Source organism: Protopterus annectens, chromosome 6.part0, assembly GCF_019279795.1.
Source record: "Protopterus annectens isolate FY-2018-M chromosome 6.part0, PAN1.0, whole genome shotgun sequence".
Taxonomy (NCBI): Eukaryota; Metazoa; Chordata; order Ceratodontiformes; family Protopteridae; genus Protopterus; species Protopterus annectens.
In genome coordinates, this window is record NC_056737.1 from 1,334,501,975 (window position 1) to 1,334,523,250 (window position 21,276).

The window sequence follows — 21,276 nt, forward strand, 5'->3', positions numbered from 1 at the left end:
GGTTCTGAGGTAAAAGTTTTCCCAGTCACCAAAAACACCAAATCCTGAACCAAACATGCTAACTATACAAAAAGAAGTGAAACAAAAGGTAATAAAGTAAATCATTTAACAGACAATATCCACACAAGTACCCTAAGAGAAATACATACACTTGGCATAAAGTACTTTGTTTAGGGGTCACACACACACACACACACACACACACACACACACACACACACACACACACACACACTTCCCACATAAAAATAAGAGAGGAAAGAATAGTTGTGTAAAATCTTACCATAACAACAGATGTTCTTCTCTTCCAGTATTCATAACATGGGAGAAATTCTGCCTTGGCAGCCTGAACATCCAGCCAATACACCAAAGTCTTAAGCTACTGCAAAGTATGTGTGACGCTGCACATAGTACAGCCAAGCGTCGGCCATAAAAGTTAACGTCTGTACGTACCATTCTCAGAGCTGAATGCCTCAGTCAGAACATCAGTGCTAGGTAAGGGATAAAGAAAAATTCCAAGGTAAAAATCCAAGAAAGAGCATGAACCAAGGGTGAAGGAGGGTGGGATAGAATACTGCAACATGGAAGAGAAGGATATCAATGGTTACAATAAAATTTTACACAACTATTCTATTCCTATGTTGCAGCATTCATAACATGAAGGAGAATATCAAAGCTCATAAGTGAGAAGGCGGGGTAAGGCACAAGAAGTCTCCAAAAAGCCATGCAGAATTGCTCTAGCAAATCCTGCTTTGGATCTGGAACTGGAATCTTATTTGTTGTGTTTTGTAAATGTATGGATGTAGGACCAAGTAGCTGCCTCTAGGATGGAAAAGTGTTCAGTCCTTTACAGAAGGCTCCAGATGAAGCCGCAGCTCTGGTTGAATTTGCTTCAAAAGAGAAAGACAGTTTCCCCCCTGAGAGATAATCAAAAGGTAGGTAATAGCCTTACAGATCCAAGTAGAAACAGTCTGTTCAAAAACAGGTTTTCCCAGCACCCTGAGGTGACAAGAAATGAGCAATTGCTCAGATTTTCTAATGGATTTAGTTTTGACCAGGTAAAATCTGAATTGTCTGTGTATATATAAAGTGTGTGGCACCCTCTCACTGGGGTTTTGAGGTGAAGGAAAGAATGTGGGTAAATAAACAGACTGCTTAAGGGACAAGTCATTAACCACATTAAGCATGAAGGAAGGATTGGTACGAATGGATACCCTATCGTTGTGAAAAATCAGAAATGGTTGGAGAGGCCATTAAAGCTTGGAGTTCTGAAACTCGCCTAGCAGAAATAATGACTACCAGTAAAACAGTCTTCCAAGTACAACATTTAAGGGAAGCAGCGGCAGGTTCAAAGGGTGCTTGGGTCAGTTTTTCCAAAAAAAATAGTTATGTACTCACCGTAATGTTCCATCTGAGTAGTCATACTTCATTTTTCTGCAGCCTGTGGGATAGAGTCCCCAGCTACTCAAACTCCTGGGAGGCCCTCATGGAAGGATATTCCTGAGCACCGCAGAGCCGAAGGATGCTCTTCCTCTGGAGATAAAATCTAACTTATAATGAGAAATTAAGGTATGTAACTTTGCCCAAGTTGCTGCCGCACAAATGTCATCCAATGAGACCCTAGGCCAGAAAGCAGCAGATGTCACCATAGATCTGGTAGAATGAACTTTAACAGGACCAGGTGGAGACAAACCTTTGTCTTTGTAAATTTGCAAAATATATAGTGTAATCCATCTAGCTAAGTTAGATGGCCTTACTAAAAAAGGGCTTAGAAAAAGACACAAATAGCTGGTCAGACTTACGGAAGGGCTTTGTTCTGTGTACATAAAAACGAAGTTGCCTATGAACATCTAGCAAATGCAGTTTATTTTCACCCTTGTTCTGAAAATTTTGGAAGAAAACAGGCAGGTTAATTGTTTGATTTGGAAGCCACCTTTGGTAAGAAAGAAGGGTTTGTACGGAGAGAAACCCTACCCTTATGGAAGATCAAGTAAAGGGGCATGGCAGACAAGGCCTGAAGCTCAGAAACCCTCCTACCTGACGTAATGGCCACTAGGAAGGCTGTCTTTCAGGATAAGAACTTCAAATATACTGATGCTGCAGGCTCAAAGGGGGGAGCAACTAAGGCCTGTAGAACCAAGGTAAGGTCCCAAGGAGGAACAGGGTTCTTAACTTGAGGACACAAAAGAAAAGTGCCTTTAAGAAAAGCCTTACACAGTCTAGAAGTGGCCAGGGCATTGCTGTTTTTGCCAACATAGAAATTTGAAATAGCTGCCAGTTACACTTTCACAGTGGACGAACTATTCCCTTGCTGAAAAATGTTGGATAAGAAATCCAATACCGCAGAGACAGGGGCTGTAAAAGGATCCAGGTTTCTCTGAGAAGCCCAAATAGAGAATCGTTTCCATTTACTGCGGTAAATCTTCCTAGTGGAAGACTTATGAGCCACCACTAGAATAGTTTTCACTGAAGATGAAAGAGCGAGAGTCCTGGCAATCAAGGTAACTGGAGCAATCAAGCTGTCAGCTTGAGGCTGTCCAGGTTGGGCGGGCAGGTACCCGAGGGATGAGAAATGATATCTGGGCAGGGATCTAGAATCCAAGGAAGAGCTAGAACATGAGACCAGAGGAAGGGGAACCAGACATGACAAGGCCAGAATGGGGCAATGAGGATCACCTTGCACACTGGTCGGCAAGCCTTCTTAAGAAACGTCGGAATGAGTGGTAATGGGGGTAAGCGTACAGTAGCCCAGGAGGCCAAGCATGGACTACAGCGTTTCTAGGGGGAGGCCCCCTGGTGAGGGAATCAGAGCAAAGAACTCGTTGCACTTCGCGTTGGAAGGAGATGCGAAGAGATCGCAGCAAGGCTGAGCCTACACAAGGAATATCTCTTCCGCTATCAACTGTTTCAGAGACCACTCGTAAGGCATTAGAATAGCCCGACTCAATCTGTCTGCTAAAAAGTTGGAGCGTCCCGGGATGTGCGTTGCAATCAGAAACCGACTGGTGGAGATCGCCCACTCCCAAACTCTCATGGCCTCGTGACAGACAGTAAAGTTCTGGTCCCTCCTTGTTTGTTGTTGTACCAGATGACCGATATGTTGTCTGACAGAATTGCAATAGTCCCCTGAGGAAGAACAGTGAGGAAGGCCTGCAACGCTAAAAGCACTGATCTCATCTCCAGAATACTGATGTGCAATCTGGCCTCGATCTGGGACAACGTGCTTTGGACTGTCACCCCCAGATAATGCCCCCCCCCACCTGAGCTGGGAGGCATCCATGGTCACTGTGGCTTGGGCTGTGGGTGGAACAAATGGGCGTCCCACTACAATCTCCGGAGAGTGGACCCACCAGAGAAGTGATGCCCTGCAGACTTTGCTGATCTGAATTGGGTATTCCAAGGGGAGATCCAGCCAAGACCACTGTACGGCTAGAGTCCACTGTAGAACACGCATGTTAAGACACGCACAGGGGAGGACAGAAATTGCTGCAGCCATAGAGCCTAGGGCTCTGAGAATGTCCACTGCCATCGGTAATCTGGGACCAAGAATTTATTGATACATGACCCCTTAGACTCTGGAACCTGTCTGGAGTGAGGAAGACGTTCAGCTGAAGGGTGTCCAGCCATAACCCGATAAAAGTCCAAGATCTGTACTGGATTCAAGAGAGACTTGGTAACAGTGACCATAATCCCTAACAGGTCTGCAAGATGTAGGAAGACATCTCTGGCTTGGCAAAGACGATGCTTGGTGGAAGCAGGAAGACGTTCAGCTGAAGGGTGTCCAGCCATAACCCGATAAAAGTCCAAGATCTGTACTGGATTCAAGAGGGACTTGGTAACAGTGACCATAATCCCTAACAGGTCTGCAAGATGTAGGAAGACATCTCTGGCTTGGCAAAGACGATGCTTGGTGGAAGCAGCAAGGAGCCAATCATCTAGGTAAGGGAATACTTGAATCCCCTGAAGCCTCAGGTGAGCCGCTATGACTGCCATTACCTTGGTAAACACCATGGGGGCTGTGGTGGCACCTAAGGGTAGGGCTCGGAACTGGAAATGACTGGCTCCCAGCCGGAAGCGAAGGAATCTCCTGGAGCTTCTGTGAATCTTGATACGGTAGTAAGCGTCCTGGAGATCTATCAAGCACATCCAGTCGCATTCTCGAAGATAAGGTAGAATGGACTGTAGGGGTGACCATCCAGAATTTCTGTTTGGTGACAGCCAGATTTAAGGTTAACAGGTCCAAAATGGGTCTGAGGTCCCCAGTCTTTTTTGGCACTAAAAAGAACCTGGAGTAAACGCCTGACGTGGACTGATCAGGGGGGGACCGGTTCGATGGCTCATTTTTGAAGCAGCTTGGAAACCTCTAGCGCTGCCGTCTCCCTTTGAGCAGGTGGAACATCTGGGAGGCGTTTTGGTTGGAAAGGAGGGGCAACAAACGGGATGGTGTAACCGCTGGATATTATTTGAAGCACCCAACAATCTGCACTGATGGACTCCCATGCCGTTGGGTGCAATGATAACCTTCTCCTGACTGCCTCCAGAGTAGGACAGTCGGGCAATCCCTCAGGGCTGCTGCACGGCCCTGTCCGAAAAAGGCTCCCTAGACCCAAAGGTCCTCGTACCCCCCCTCTCCCTCTGGGACGGCTTCTGCCCTGTCCCCCTCTGCCTCTAGGGGACGAGTTGCCCTGAGAGTCCCAGGAAAACTGCGATTTCCAGAGCCACATCTTCTGCCCTCTCGGATTCCTGGAAAAGGATCGTTGAGCAGTGGAGTAGTGAATTCCAACGGCAGACAGTCTTCCCATCTTTTTCACTCTGGACAAGGGTGTCACGTACGGTCTTCCCAAAGAGGGAAGAACCACCTAAGGGGCCATTCGTAAAAGACGCCTTGACGTGGTCTGGAAACTGACACAGTCTGAGCCAAGCGTGTCAACTCATAGCTATGCCAGTCCCAGCCAACCTAACTGCTCCTTCCGTAGCATGAGAAAGGAGGTGCGTGGACATGTTTGACACTGATTTCAGAATAGACATCTTCTCGGAGAACAGACGCTTTTCCTCCTGCGAAAAGGACTCTGGGGGAGACTCAGCTAACTCCGTGACTAGGTCTCACTGCAGTCGTATAACATGTGCCAAGTAGTTCAGTGCTCGGATGGAAAACGTCGCTGAAGAATAAACTCGCTTCCCAAATTGATCCACCATCCTGGACTCCTTATCCGGAGGGTGGACCCAAGGAACTCTCGAGTCAGTTCCCTCTTAGTGGCTGCTGCAACCACCATAGCGTCCACAGGGGATCCCTTATATCATGCCTGCCTGTCAGATGGAGGAGAGAGAATCTTGTCTGGGCGCTTAGGTATCGGCTCTATGGTGTCAGGCTCTTTCCATGCCTGCTTGGTGATAAGATCCACTAAAGAATCCGCCGGCAGGCACACCCAGGACGTAGATGGGCCTGTGCCAAAAGCCTCCAGAAACACTGATTCATTGATAGAAGGTTTTGGGGCTGACCAACCTCCCCTCTGGCAGAAGATCTTATCCTCGGGAGGTGACTTGGGGGAACCTTCTCCTTCATCTAAGTCACTGTCTTCTGTAAGGGACTCAGGGGAGTCCAGGTGCCTCCTTTGCACGCGGTGATGAGGACCCTCTTCAGTGGGACTCTCTGAAGAGGGCTCATGAGTCGCAGGGGGTTCCTCCAGGGGAACCGCCTGGGGCACCTCTAGCACGGGCTATGCCTGAGACAAGCTGAAGGGAGTTGTAACTGAATCCGAGGGAGTCTGGGTGGAATCCAAGATAATAGGCTGGGGTCTCGATCCTTGGGGAGAGAACCCTCTGAGCGCACTTCCTTAGAACCCAACAAGGAGGAAGCTCTCCCAGGGTCTGCTGTGAGCATTGGGGCCGAGGCTAGGGTAGTTGGAGCTCCGAAGGAATTGCTCGGATCCGACAAGGTCAGAGCTGAAGACACCTCCATCCCCTCGGGCCCGACTCCCCGTCCTCAGCCCTGAGAGCTGCTCAGAGCTGAGCTGGTCGGATCCAAGGAACTCAAGGTAATCGCCGGAGTCGAGGTTGGAGGAACCATCGCACTGAATCCCCAGCTCCGAAGATCCTCAGATCCATAAACCCCGAAACCACAGGCCAGATCAGGGAAGGAGAAATCGGATGAAAGAATGGCATGGAGGTTACCCCTCCAGAGGGAGAGGGGCCTGGCAAGACTCCCATCTGGATTTGGGTCCGAATAAATCTCATCATCCTGTCCATATCCATTTCAGAAAGATTCAGTCGAGTGGGAGGAAGTGACCGACTCGGATCTGGCTGGTCGTAGGGAGGCTCTGGAGGTAGGCCTCAGCTCCGTCGGCTCCGGGAAGAATCTAGGGGAGTGAAGCCAAGGAGACAGGTCTCGATACCATGGAAGGCGGGCTTGGGAAGGACTCCCAATCTGGATCTCCGAAGTGATCTCTGCTTAACATATAAAGCTATGTCAAACCCAGAGCTGTTGGACATGCTACACCTAAAGAAATCCCAATCGCTCCAAGCTACACACTCTAGGGGCCTAAATCTTGTCACCACAATAAACAGGACATGCTGGAGGAATAGATTCCTGACCCAGAGACTTCCTATACTCTGGAACAAGCTACCCATCTATGTCAAGCAAAGTTCTTCATTAGCACTCCAAGAAAAATCTTGACGAGTAGATGGGAAATAGGAAATACATCCCGGGGATCACTTCTGTGTCTCTGCTGGAGTGGCACAGGAAAATAACTTTCTTGGGTGGTGTAAGCTATGATACCTTGCTGGCTAGGCTTACGTAGGCCCTTGGGCCGATAGCCTAGTACCTACCTATGAACCTATGAGACTGTTTACAGGGCCTATCCCCTTTCTTCTCTCTGTCTCTCCCTCTGTCTGTATACTTATGTCTCTTGTCTCTCCCTTTCGCACCACCTTCAGCAGGTCTAGCGGGAGGGGTGAGTCCCAGCCTGAGGGGGTGGTTGGGCAGGAGTTGAAGAAGCTGAGGCTGAAGTATCCAAAGTGGGAGCTGGGAGTAGGCCTTCTGCCACCAGTTTGGTCTTCCTATATTTCAGGGCCCTCGGATTAAATCCAGCACACACACTGCATGGGACGGATAAATGGGGTACGCCCAGGCAAACAACACAGTGTGTGACCATCCGCCGGTGAAAGCTTATGGCCACACACTGTGCATTTTTTGAAGGTAGGTTTTGGCTGTTCAGACATTTTACTACAAAAGCAGCCACACCTAGTAGACCCCAACACACTACTTACCACGCACACGCTAAAAGGGAAGGGAAGGGCCTACACAACAACTACCTCACAAACTATAAACTTTTTTTTTTTTATTATTTATAAACCGATGAACAAGTGTTTAGGGGAGGAAAAGGGAACTAAGTGAGAAACTCTCTCAACACACAAAAAGCAAACCCCAAAAAGCACTTACAATAACCCTAAGGCTCAGAGCTACGGAGATCACAATGCTGATGCACGAAGTGGCAAACGAGATCTGAGGGAAGGCAGGAGATGGTGGTGGGTTATGGTCAAGGGGGAGGAGCTTGTGGCTCGGAGCAGATACTTGTAAAATTGCCGGCTCGGATCTGATATGGATCCAAATACCCACAGGTTGCAGATAAAATGAAGTTAACTACTTCAAATCAAAATTTAGGTCCCAAGGAGGTGAAACAGGTTTCCTTGGAGGCCTAATGTGAAGGATGGCTTTTAAGAAAAGTTTGACATCTAATATAGAAGCTAGGGAGGAGACAAAGGTAGACATGCTGAAATGGCTGACAGAAGGGCTTTAATTGAGGAACAGGCCAATCCATCCTTAAGCAGTTCACACAAGTAAGAAAGGGCTAGGGGAATATCCATGAAAAATGGATCTAACCTCTTAAGACACCAGATGGAGAACCTCTTCCATTTAGATATGCAGGATCTCCTTGTAGTAGGTTTCTTGGCCTCCTGCAGAACAAGAAGCACATCCTCAGAAAAAAAATGTCTGAAAGGGATCAGGAGCCTACCACCCACAAGGTCAGGTTCAGTGTTGATATATGCGGATCCCTTGCCTTCCGCGAGTAGATCCACCGTGTGAGGTAACTTGTGTTGATTGCCCTTGGCTAACTGCAGACGAGGGAACCAATGCTGTCCTAGCCAAATAGGGGTCAACAACAAGATTTTTGGTGTCCTTCTGAATCTTCAAGTGGACCTTCTGAATAAGGGGGAAGGGGGGATGCGTAAAGAAACATCCCCTTCCATGAGAACAACAGGGTGTCCACCTTCCAGATCAGAGGGTGAGGGACTCTGGTACAGAACCCTGGAAGTTGTCTATTCATAGGGGAGGCAGAGAAATCTATTTGATGCATACCCCACTGGTGGAGAATGTCCAGAAACACATCCTTGTAGATCATTCATTCGTGAGTCTTGTGTCATGGATCTGCTCAGTGTGTCTTCCTGAACATTCTCAGCTGATAGAATGTAAACCGCTGTCAAGGTTACCTTTGCTAGCAAAGCAATCCCATAAGCTTTGACTGCTAACCTACAAAGTAGATAAAATTTTGAGAAGTTCTGAAGGCTTGAAGAGCCAGGATCAGAGCCCTCATCTCTTCGATGTTGATGTGTTGCCTCCTTATGGAAGGAGAACAAAGAGCTTGTACTTTTAAGTTTCCCAGATTTGCCCCCCACCTCAGATCTGAAACATCTGTGAACAATTCTTGAACTGGAGGTAATAGCTGCAAGGGGAATCCTGGATTCTGAAAGATTTGTTGAATCCACCAAAGTAATTATTTCTTCAGGTGCAGAAGAAGTGGTAGAACAAATTCTAGCAGATGAGAATGCTGTGACCAGAGTTTTTTCAAATATCACTGAAATTTACACATGTGAAGCCTGATCATGTGTAGCACTGGTATAACCAAAGCCATGTACCCAAGCATCATGACGAATTCCCTGACAGAGGGCAGTGGAAGCAACTGTACGAAGTAAGTTTGCAAAGACTGCATCTTTTGTGGGGGTTGAAACGCCATCTTAAGATCTGTCTTTATCCTGCAACCTAGGAAAACCTGGTCTTGAGAGGGAGTCCAGGAAGACTTGCTGTAGTTGAGGGTGAACCCCAGGCTGAGGAGTATGGAGGTGGTGGTTTGAAGGTTCTGTTGCAAGGTGACTGGGTGTTCTACTTGAATTAGTAGGTTGTCCAGGTAAGGGTAAATGAGAATACCCTGGAGCCTGCAAAAGGCAATGACAGCAACCAAGCACTTTGTAAATACCCTTGGAACCGTAGAGAGTCCACAGGGCAAAGCAAAGAACTGAAAATGAAAGGAAGCAACAGAAAAACGTAAGGATTTCCTGTAGAGAGGGTGGATGGGAATGTGAAGATATGTCTAAGGAGACTAGGTAAGCTTGAAGTAGCAGTAGTGGAACAGTTTGCAAGGTGAGCATCCTGAAGGAGAGTACATGAAAGAATAAACTGAGTTGGGACAAGTCTAAAACTGGTCTCCAGGGGCCATCCTTCCGGAGGACTAGAAACATTCTGGAATAGAGTCCATTTCCTCTTTCTGACATGGGAACCTCCTGAATAGTTCCTTGCGCTTTCAAGTCTTGAATGACATGAGGGAAAAGGTGCATCTGATCCTTTGGTAGTTGTGGAATTCCCATTAAAGGAGGAACAGTTATCCAAGTAATGTAATGACCCTTTTGAAAAGCAGACAGAACTCTATTGTCTGTGGTAATGTACATGTACAATTTGAGAGGAAATGAGAAAGGCACTAAGAAAGGGGAATTTCTCAGTGTGTTGCCTGGTAGTCATATTACCTGACTTGTCTAGAAAGGGGATCTTCTGAGCAGAAGACTTGGACCTAGGAGGTGTCTGCCTGTGTGTACTCTTCCTGTGTTGTTGGGAAGGAGTATGAGTTTTTCTTCTTGCAAAATTTACTCTAGAGGGGTAGATCCTATGAAATTTAGGAACAAGAGTGACAAAGACATATTTATGCTCCTGAAGTTCTTCCCTTTCAACCAAACAAGGCACCACTGTCCAAAGGTGGATCCATGACCTTTGCTTTGAAGTCCTCAGGCAAAGGCTGTAATCTCAACCAGAAAAATCTCCTGAGTACAGAACCAGATACAGCTGATCTTGCAGACACCTCTGCTGCATCACAGCTGCATTTAATGGAATGTCTAGTTAACTGGGATGAAATCCCCAAAAGGGAAGTGCGTTGGGTTTTTGCTGCAGAGTCTGGGAGATTTGTCAATAATATGGATGCATGCGAAAGAACGGGCAAAAACATATGCAGATGTGTGTGTCTGATAGTTAATGGCCCTAAAGGCCAGAGTGGAAGAAATGTATACTTTTTTCCCCACAATTATCTCCATCATCTTGCTGTCTTTATCCAAGGGAAGATGATTAGTGGAGGACAATAATTTTCAAGTTTCATCAAAAGACAAGATCATCACAGCTGAGTCTGCAAGAGAGCATTTATACAAGTAGCTGCTCAGGAACCTTTTGGAACCAGTTTGGCCTCTTGGATGCTGACAGTTGAGAATCAGAGTGTTTAGATGCAGCCATGAAAGCATCTTGAAAGGCTGGCAAGACAGGCAGGATGTCAGAAGGAGCAGGAACGTCAATCTACAGGAGATAATAAAATCTCTTGTGGACCTCGGAGAGTTGAGAGCTTTCTCATTTGAAAAACTCTCTCATTTTGGAGATAGTTTCTCCAAAGGAAATATCCTCTGCTGGAAATTCCCCACTTTTGGAATCGACATCAGGAGAAACCTATACCAAGTGAAGGAAAGTCTATTTAAGTGAAATACGCCAGTGACTCCTATGAAGAGGATTCATCTTTCTCAGATATCTCTAATTCAGTAGATCGAGGGGAGGTAGGAGCTGCAGGTGTAGAAGTGGCAAGGAAGAAGGTCTAAGTGCCAGGAAGAAATTCAAAATCCCTTGAGAGAAGACTTGGGGGAAGGCTCCTGACTGGAGGGAACATGTTTTTGTTTTCTCTTAAGAGAAAGCCCTAGACTAGGAAGGAAGGACTGAGCTGTAGATTGGACTCTGGCACAACCTCGATGGAAGAAACAGGAGAGGTAGTGCACAGAACATTGGAAGGAGCAAGCCGTGGTTCCCTCATACCATTAAAACCATTCGTCTGCAAGACCTCTGCGGGCGTGCTGTGAGAACCCTCCTTAGCGACTTCTAGAGTACTACCCACAGAAGGAGGAGGGCCTGAAACTGTAAGAGCCTCCAGGCCTTCACTGGCCTCAGGAGGGACGTTCGAGACCAGAGGTGCAGCTGAAGATTTCGGCCTTAGCTTTTTAATCTTTTTCTTTGGAGGCTCAACCAATGGACCAGCAGTACCTTCCATACCTAACACTAACCTCAAGTCTCTGTTTTTTTTAAATAAATTTTAAGGGTGGACAGATGACTGTGGAGAGTTTTTGGAGTGAACAACTTGACAGATGCCACAGGCCTTGTAGCCATGATCAGACCCAAAACAAAAAAGGCACTGGTCATGGTTGACTATGTGGAATCTGTTTTCCACAATGGCACTTGCCCTTCTTGCATGAGATTAACCTCTAACAAGCATGCAGTAGCAAAAGCACAAAAGATTTTCCCCAACGGGGCACTTGTCTGAAGAGAATCAGAACAGCAGCTTCCAGATGTCCATCTTATCACCAAAAAGTTAATTCTTCTCTTCAGCAGAGTAGTTCTGAGGATGGGACGTGCAGATGTCACTTTTATGGCTGACACTTGGCTGTACTATGTGCAATGTCGCATGTACCTCGCAGCATCTTAAGACTGTGGTATACTCGCCAGACTTTCAGGTCACCTAGGTGAAATCTCCGTCATGCTATGAATACTGCAACACAGGAATAAGAGGACATATTTTTTTCCAACAGGAGAACAATCTGCCTAGCCTTGACAGGACTGCTATCCGACCATCAGTTCCAAGAAAACCACACTTCTCTGGCAAGGAAGAACTATATGTTTCATGCTCAAACTGCTTATTATATGTAGCTCTGTCCAAGCTCCTGGCAGGACCTAAAGCGTTACAGTGCTTGTTGGTTAGTCGTAGCATTGGCAGATGCAATTCATTTAGCTTGGGCTACTACAACAGTGATCTTAACACTGAGCATATTACTTTTACTGATTTTCAGCACTAGTGCTTGGGAGACTATATAGATGCGAACAGCTTCTCAAAAAATAACTGGCCTTTAAAAGGATACAAAATAAATGAGCAAAGCAAATTAAATAATCCTGTCAAAGGTGTCTAAATGTGTTCAAAGATGTGCGAAATACTGCAGGAATACAACTACCATGACAAAAGAAGCTGAGACAATCAGAGCCCCTTGCTGTACTATGTAAGAAATGCTCTTATTACTACTTAAAAGAGAAGTCCTGTGGATCCCAGAGTATTCTAATTCCAAATGACTGAAATAATTAATTTTTTTTTTTTTTTGACATTTGCTTATCGGGATAGTCTGTCTGGGTATGTACCATTTAAAGCAGAGGCCTGGGGAGAAAAGCTCCAGGTACAGATTACATTTCACATTGCAATACATAAAAAATTTACATTTACAACAGTCAATACAAAATTACATCTGAAACACTGATGCAGAGTTAAATATTTACAAAAGTATAGATAAACTGGGTACACAGAATCAAATATTTACGTAACTGAGTGGCAACTTGGTAGGTGTGAGGGAATTAAACTGGTGACATGAGTCTTAAGATTGTTTTAGATTTAGTTTCAGATATACTAGTGAAGATGGACATGATGCCTAAGTATTGAGAAGACAGCAATATGAATGCAGAAAAATAATAAGACTGTGCTAAAGTTTGGTTAAGTATATATATTAGAGACAGATGAAAGTTGTGACAGAGCTTTCATCTGTGTATGAAGGACAGGGGTAAGGTTTTTTATGAGACTATATTAGAGTTTGAGAGTTAGGGGGAAAGGTGAAGAAAATGGGGAGATTAGAGAGATACTAAGAGATATGGCGGGAGTGTTTTCACAGATAAGGGGTTGAAAGTAGATTTTACCTTTAAGCAGGACAACAAATGGTTATCTTGCTGTACAGCAGAAGCAGAGCCATTCCCTCTTTAGGTGATCTTTTAGACAGAGTTTAAAGGACTGGTAAAGAGACAGCTGTTCTAATGGAAAGAGGGTGGAAATTCCAGGCGTTGGCAAGAGAGTAGGAGTAAAGGGAGTGTCCTGCTGATTTGTTTGGTCTATAGATAGCAACTGCTTTTGGTCATTTGATCGCAGAGGGGGACTGGATGAGTATTTCTGTAGGGTTACATTTAGAGCAGTACAAGTGTCTGGATAGTGGTCTTATATGCAGTAATTGAGTAGATTTTAGGTAGTTAGGTAGTTCTAACCAGTTAAGGGTTTTTAGTGCAGTATAATGACAGGTATGGTATTCAGCACTAGTAGCAAATGTGGCAATTTTATTATTACATTGTTCCAGTTTATGAATATTTGATTTCTGGATATTTGTGAGAATGGGGGCACTGTAGAGTAGAGGAGGGAGGTAAGTTTTTGCTAGTGTGATTCCAAAGGTGGGGGTGAGGAAGTTTCTAGCTCTATACAGTAGACCAAATTTTTGATGTGTTTTTTTTTCTAACTGGATTTTGTATGTGATAATTGAATCTAAGAGTGTTATCTATTATCATACTGGCAGCTTAGTCTGTGAGCATAGTTCAATATTAGTGCTATTCAGGGAATCTATTTTGAAGTGGGGTTTTTTTCACGGGACTTCATTGTGGAGAAAAATAGTAGTTTGGTTTGTTGGGAGTAAGCATAAATTGACAGTTTTGTAACCATTTTTCTGCAGCAGTAAAGGATTTTTGAATAATTTGCTGAAAACAAGCTGGATCATTTGATGAGCATACAAGTGCTGAATTGTTGGCATACTGTATAATGGAGGCATGCTGTGTGCATGTATGGAGTTAGCTGTACATTAAACAGTACGGGTCCAAGGATTAAGCCTTGAGAGAGAAAAGGGGATAAGAGTATTCTACCATTTTACTGACTGGAATCTGTCTTTGAGACGGCTCTGAAACCAGTTTAACATATTTGCTATAAGGCCTAACGATACTTCTGACAGACGTTGTGTGTGTCTAACAGTAGTGAAGGCTTTTGACAAATCAACGAATAATTCAGGAAAGAGTTTTTTCACTATCCCTGACTTTATTGACAGTTACCATGAATGAGTGTACAGCTGTATTAGTACTACTGAATGGTCGAAAACCATGTTGGGTTCAGGTTAAAACTTGTTCCAGTGTAAGGTACTGTAAAAGTTGCTTATGAAAACATCTTCCCACTAATTTAAAAAGTGAGGATAGTACTGCTATTGGCCTAAAGTTTGTGATATCAGTTGAGTTACCTTCTTTGTGGACAGGAATGATGTGTGACTTTTTCCAGAGCTTGGGGACATACGATTCTTATAGATCTCTGTTCATAAGGATTGAAATGGAGTAGGCTATGCTAATAGCTGCTAGTTTTAGAAATTCACTAGTAAATTATCTGGAGAGGTACAGCATACTTTTGGCTTGTTTAGCAGCGGTTTGATAGTGGTTGCAGGCAATGTCTGAAGGTCGAATGTAGAAGTAGCAAGGGACTGTTTAGTTGAGTCAAGTTGGGTTGAGTTAAAATGCTTTGTAATGTATACTATGCTATCTATAAAACAGTTATTACATTGTGTTGCAAAATCCATTGCAGTGCTACTTAGAGATGGGTGGGGATTATATTTTTCACACAGGCTATAATATTTTGCTGATTGCAGACCAACATATTTTTGTGATCTGTTTTACAACTACTCTGGAAATTATTATAGTACATTTTTTGTCCGAGCTTATTTTTTTTTTTGCCTGGTTACATAGTATTTTACATTGGAGGTTTTTACTTTCTGCCAGTTTCTCCAAGCTTCATATCTGTTCTGCATCAATTTTACAGCAGTCTTAGTTAACCAGGGTGCATCACTTACTATTCCCTTGTTCCATGGGGTTGTTTTATTAAGAATGCTGAGGAATACTGAATTAGATATCTATCACTTTGTCTAAGGGGGTGGAATTTAGTATGTTCCAGCTGAATGATGGGAGCATTCCAATGAATGTGTTTAGGTCAAATTTACTTAGGTAATGTATGCTTATAACTGTCTACTGTTTAGGGATATTTTTGTATAAGCATTTGGTATAGGCTGGGGAGTGGTCAATTAGAATTGGGTAAGGTACCTGACTCAAGATTTATTGAGGTCAGATACGAGAATCCAGTGCAGTAAAAACTAGAGTTTTAGCGAAAGAGGCTGAATCCTGTATGAGCTGTTTAAAGCCAAGTAAGTTGATACTAGACTTTGGGGTAGTAGTTGTACAGTGGATATAAAAAGTGTCCACACTCCTGTTAAAATGCCAGGTTTTTGTGATATAAAAAAATAGACCACAATAAATCATTTCAAAACTTTTCCCACCTTAGTTGAAGCACCTTTTGATTTAATTACAGCGTTCAGCCTTCTTGGGTAGGATTCTATCAGCATGACACATCCTGACTTCGCAATATTTGCCCACTCCTTCCTCGCAAAAGTACTCCAAATCTGTCAGATTGCGAATGCATCTCTTGTGCACAGCTCTCTTCAGGTCACCCCACAGATTTTCTATTGAATTTAAGTCTGGGCTCTGGCTGGGTCATTACAAAACTTTAATTTTCTTCTGGTGAAGCCATTCTTTTGTTGATTTGGATGTATGCTCGGGGTCATTGTCATGTTGAAAGGTGAAATTCCTCTTCATCTTCAGCTTTCTAGCAAACGACTGAAGGTTTTGGACCAAAGGTGACTGGTATTAGGAACTGTTCATAATTCTCTCCACCTTGACTAAAGCTCCAGTTCCAGCTGAAGAAAAGCAACCCCAAAGCATGATACTGCCACCACCATGCTTCATCGGGGGGGGGGGGGTTCTTTTGGTGATGCAAAGTGTTGTTTTTGCACCAAATGTACCTTTTGGAATTGTGGGCAAAAAGTTCAACCTTGGTCTCATCATTTTAGCCAGGCCTGGATGTTTTTCTGTGCAAGAAAAGGCTTCAGTCTTGCAACCCTACCCCCATGGTCCAGATATATGGAGAATACTGGAGATTGATGTCACATGTATTACACAACCTGTACTTGCCAAAAATTCCTGCATCTCCTTCAGTTTTGCTGTAGGTCTCCTGGCGGCCACCCTGACTAGCTTTTGTCTTGTTTTTTAATCAATTTTGGAGGGATGTCCAGTTCTTTTCAACATCATTGTTGTCCCATATTTTCTCCACTTTTTGATGACTGTCTTCACTGTGTTCCATGCTATATCCAAGTCTATGGAATTTTTTTTTAGCCCTTTCTCCTGACTGATACCTTTCAACAATAAGATCCCTTTCATGCTTTGTAAGCTCTCTGCGAACCATGGCTTTTGCTGTAGCAGGCAACTGAGTAAATGTCAGGCAAATCCTACTAGGACAGCTGCACTTTATTTGGGGTTAATCAGAGTCTCCTTAATTGATGGCAGGTGTGTACCCAAGAATGAATGAATAATGTAATTAAATCAAAAGGTGCTTCAACAAAGCATTAGCTTAAGGGTGTGCACACTTACGTAACCAGCTTATTGTACATTTTTTATATTTTTCCCCCAACAGATTTGTTTGTTTTTCAATTGAATTGTGCAGGCTATAAGTCACAAAGATGGGAAAAGTTTTGAAATGATTTATTTTGGTCTCATTTTTTATACCACAAAAAACTGGCATTTTAACAGGGGTGTGCACACTTTTTACATCCACTGTAACTAAACAAAATGACGGCAGAGTTGCAGCATAAAAAAATTAGAATGCTCTACCATAACCTTTACTTATGAAGAATTCAAAATAATCGTATGGGTGCATGTGTAAACACGTCTGACAGTAAATGGAACAGAACTCTTTGGGAGCTCAAAATAAAAAAAGGCCCTACATAAATTCCAGTTCTACTGAATTAGAACCAAGACAGATGGATCTAAGCAGGACTTTCTCGGGTTCAGTACTAGATTTAGTTTTAAGCAACTGCCCTAAAGTGGGGCAGTTCTTTATTTGAAGTGCTTAGCACATTAGACAAGAAATTACTGAGAAATAAATACAAAGGCTCTAAGAAGGGTAGCACAATGACGTTCCAACTTTAACACATTCACCGCAGAGATGCAAATTTTAATAAAGATTTCATAGACCCTATGATAATTAATAAAAAACAAACACTCACCAGTGGAACACTGCACTCCAGTACTGCAAAATACCACCCCATTTACCCAGTACTGCTCAGGCTTTAGGCATGAGCAAGGCACACTGTAGTATGAAGTAGCTCTAACTTTTAGTATATTATTAACAGGAGTTAAATTATAGCAGAAATAGGTCTACCTGTGCTCCAGAGCAAAAGTAACTGATTCCACATACTTTTCCACTCAGGAGTTTGCATTACTCTGGATGTCAACATAGCTTAGCTTTTACTTTGTTTGCAAGTAACACCCCTAATTTTCCTGAAATTCAGAATAAGGTTGGACCAGCTGAACTATTAATAAAATGGAAAAGATTACCAGACATAGTCTTCTTAAGTCAGTCTCAGACAATTTAGAATTGGAAAAATAATTTAAGCATATACTAATGATGAAATACCTATAGGGACACAGATGGCATAATATATAAGCTATTTGCCTCTCAATCACAAGGTACAGAGCTCAATCTCAACTGCTCGTGTGGAGTCTGCATGCTCTCCCTGTGCTTCTGTGGGGTCCTCCCATAAGCACACTGGGTGTTTCCACCTCAAACCCACCCAAAAATTAAATGAAGTCATGGGCAGCAGCACATACTCTAGCTGGTGCCTATCAAGGGAAGAAGTGTGCAGAACCATCACTTTAAACATCAACTGTCATGTGCAGTATCCCCTAGATAGGAAAGCACACATCACAGACTGTGCACCATGTCGGACACTCAATAATGCAAGAATTGCCCCAAGGCCAGAGGTGATTTTGCCAGGCTGAATGCCTAGGAGGGAAACTTCAAGTGAATGCAGCAACACACACTGTAAATTAGAGTGAACAGTGGGGATCCATCGACTGGGACGGTGTCTGATTTTCACTCAAAATGGCTGTTTTAGTAGTTAAGCACCCAGCTGAATAAGGCACTATACGTACATAGTTCATTTCCTGTGATCTAATTAGTTGTGTTGTATAGAACCAAATGACTGGGACAACTCTATAAACAAAAGTCGCAATTAATTTCTCCCGTCACCAGTATCTAAAAGAAAATGGATTCCAGCTGAAATGTTTGCACGTATACTTGGAGGGGTCCATATTAGGTCGCCGAAATAGTATTCCAGTGAACATCTATTCAAAGACCTGTAATCATCAAAAATCGCTTCAGCGATTTGCTGAATTCACTAAGGCAACAAAATAGTTTCCTGAAGCACAACGGACAACTACAGAACTTTGCCCTTTTCTCCACTGTAGTGCGATCTCGGAGTTGGTATATATAGTTGGGGGTGGGGGGGTGAAACCCCGCACTGGGTGGGTTCAAGTCAGCTAACAGTTGATCCGTTTTAGTTGCCCTTAGTAAATTCAGCGAATTGCTGACAATGTTAGCTGATTACAGATTGATGAATAGGTGTTTGCCAGAATACCATTTCGGCAAACTAATATAGACCCTACTTGGTGCACAGTCTTGTCTAATAGAATATGTCTTAACCCAAACAATCAAATACAAAAAAATACCCATAAAAGAGAATTTAAATGCAGCAAATAAAATGCAACAGGGATTCAAAACTTGATTAATATGCAAACGTCACAAAAAAATTAAACACACCTGAATTCTTCTGCCTTGATCATAGCTGAAAAAGAAAATGAAATGCATAAATGATTGCTTTAACAAAAATATCTTTATCAATGCAATGTCTGCAGCCAGATACTACAAACATACAGTGACTTGTCGCAGAGATGGAAAACAATTACAAGCCAAGTAAGTGCCCATAAAAAAACTCTATATCTGAAAAGAAGCAGAGCAGTACATTCATTTATAATTCAGTGCATCACACAAGGGATTTCTTAGCTGGAAGACCCATTTTTTTTTCTAAATCTCTTTTTATGCCACACCTCCTCTGACAATCCCTTAAGCCTGGCTGCCCTAATGATCCATTTGTTCCTATGGTGACACTGGTACAGATCACTCATTCTTGAGGTGAGGGACTGGATGAAGTGATACTACTACCTGGCCATTGCATTGATGGATGGGTTTTCTTCATTTGCCCTAATGTACTCACACAAGTGCAGCAAGGCATTCCAGTAGGACAAGAAATGGGTCACTCCTCTGAGTGCCACAGGCCTGCAAATGACAACGCTTTCTGGCAGGAGTACATTGTGCATGTCTTTCCAGTGTCCACCAACAGCTGGTGTACTCTGGGTTCCCCTGGAAATGTGTCCCATTCCTCCCACCTGAGATACTCAAGCAGGTACAGCCTCCTTTATTACTCTACCTCTCTCGCCAGCTCAATAGGCACAGCAGGCTCCCAAGATGATACACAATCTTGGGTCACTCAGGTGGTAGTTAGGGCTTTACCAGCCATCAACACAGCTGGCCAAGACTTGAATTTAATGAAAAGATCAACACAAAATTCCAATTATTTCCAGCAGTATTCATTTAAGCATAACAAATCCAAATTTTTACAGAAGTGCTTAATACCAGCAACCTGACTAAAAAATAAGTTATGCAATTACTATAGTAACAACCTGACTAAAAGGTTATGTACTTACCATAATGTTCCATCTGTGTTGTCCATTTTCATTCAACAACTGAGTTTGGATCCAACCCTTGGATCAGACTCTCTCGAGCTCCTCTTCTACCCATAATGCATTAGGTCTATTGCCACATCTCAGATCTTGCTTGCTGACTTTAGTGAATAAAAGAAATTTATCTATACCAGTACCTGGAGGCTCAAACAAAGGAACACTGGTTCCTTTAGCATCTTCTGATCCTTCCAGAATTTAATTTGGCAAGGGGTTGGAGGGAAGGAAGTTGAGAAAGAATGAAAATGGACAAGACAGATAGAAAGTTATGCTAAGTACATAATTTCTTTAGCTGATGTTATTTTCATTCATTCCTCAACAATTGGGACAGAGTCCCCAGCCCCCTCAATCCTGGGAGGACTCTAAGGAAGGATGTTCCTGAGCACCATTGAGCCAAAGGCTGCTCTTCCCCTAGAGACCAGATCTAATCTGCAATGAGCAATAAAGGTATGAGGGTTAGCCCAAGTTGCAGTTGCACGAATATCGTCCAAGGAAGATCTAAATTAATTTGCATTAGACCTTCTGGAATGAGCTTTTACAAGTTTTGACAAACACAAACCCAACTTGTTGTAAACAAACGGAATACAATCTGTTAACCATTTAGCTAAGTTCACTTTGGTAGCTGGCTGCTCCATTTTGAGTCCGAAAATGTGGCAAATATATCTGAATTCCTGAAAGCTTTTATACTAAGAAGATAAAAACCTGTCTGTGGACATCTAATAGGTGCAACACATACTCGCCTTTGTTTGAGAAATTTGGAAAGACCACTACGGGAGGTTAAATAGCGTACTGGTATTAGATACTGACACCACTTGAGGAAGGAAGGATGGGTTGGTTCTCAAAGATACCCTATCCTTATGAAAAAATCAGATAAGGAGGCTTAGAAGATAGGGCTTAAAGTTCTGAGACTCTTCTAGCAGAGGTAATGGCCACCAAAAACACAGTTTTCCATGTTAAAACTTTTTGTTCACACTTGGCTGATGGTTCAAAGGGAGAACGGGTCAAGGACTGTAACACTAAACTCAAATCAGACGGGTGAGTGGGATCTTTAATAGATGTCTGAGAAGAAAGGTATCCCTTATAAAGTTTGGAAGAGGCTAAATATGAATTATTGATTCCTATGTGAAAATTAGGAATAGCTGCTAGTGTACCTTGAGAAACTAGCTCCCTCTTTAAAAATTGTAGCCAAGAACCTCTGGAATTGGTGCAGAAAAGGGGTCATATATCTTTCTGCTGTGCTCACAAAACAAACCTTTTCCATTTGCTTTTGTAAAGTTTTCTAGTGGAAGCTTTGTGGGATAACAGAATGCCATGGACAGGACAGCCTGGGCTTTTTAGGTATCAAGCAAAATTGGAAAAAAGTGTGTGCAACTTTAGGCCTAGAATGTCCAGGTATACTGAGTCTGTCAAGTGAGACAAGAGGTCCAGAGTTTGATCCGGAGTCAAAGTTGGCAAAGGAGATGAGGCCAAAGAAA

At 43.4% G+C, this 21,276-nt stretch overlaps 1 protein-coding gene across 3 annotated transcripts in view; it reads right to left on the minus strand.

The window, feature by feature from the left end:
* PRPF40A (pre-mRNA processing factor 40 homolog A) overlaps positions 1-21,276 on the minus strand; it is a 3,102,395-nt gene that overhangs the window by 2,250,272 nt on the left and 830,847 nt on the right. For all 3 annotated transcript variants that reach the window (XM_044074905.1, XM_044074903.1, XM_044074904.1), the window contains exon 9: positions 18,825-18,849. In XM_044074905.1, the coding sequence (XP_043930840.1) occupies positions 18,825-18,849 (25 nt within the window). The remainder of the gene's footprint in view (positions 1-18,824; positions 18,850-21,276) is intronic.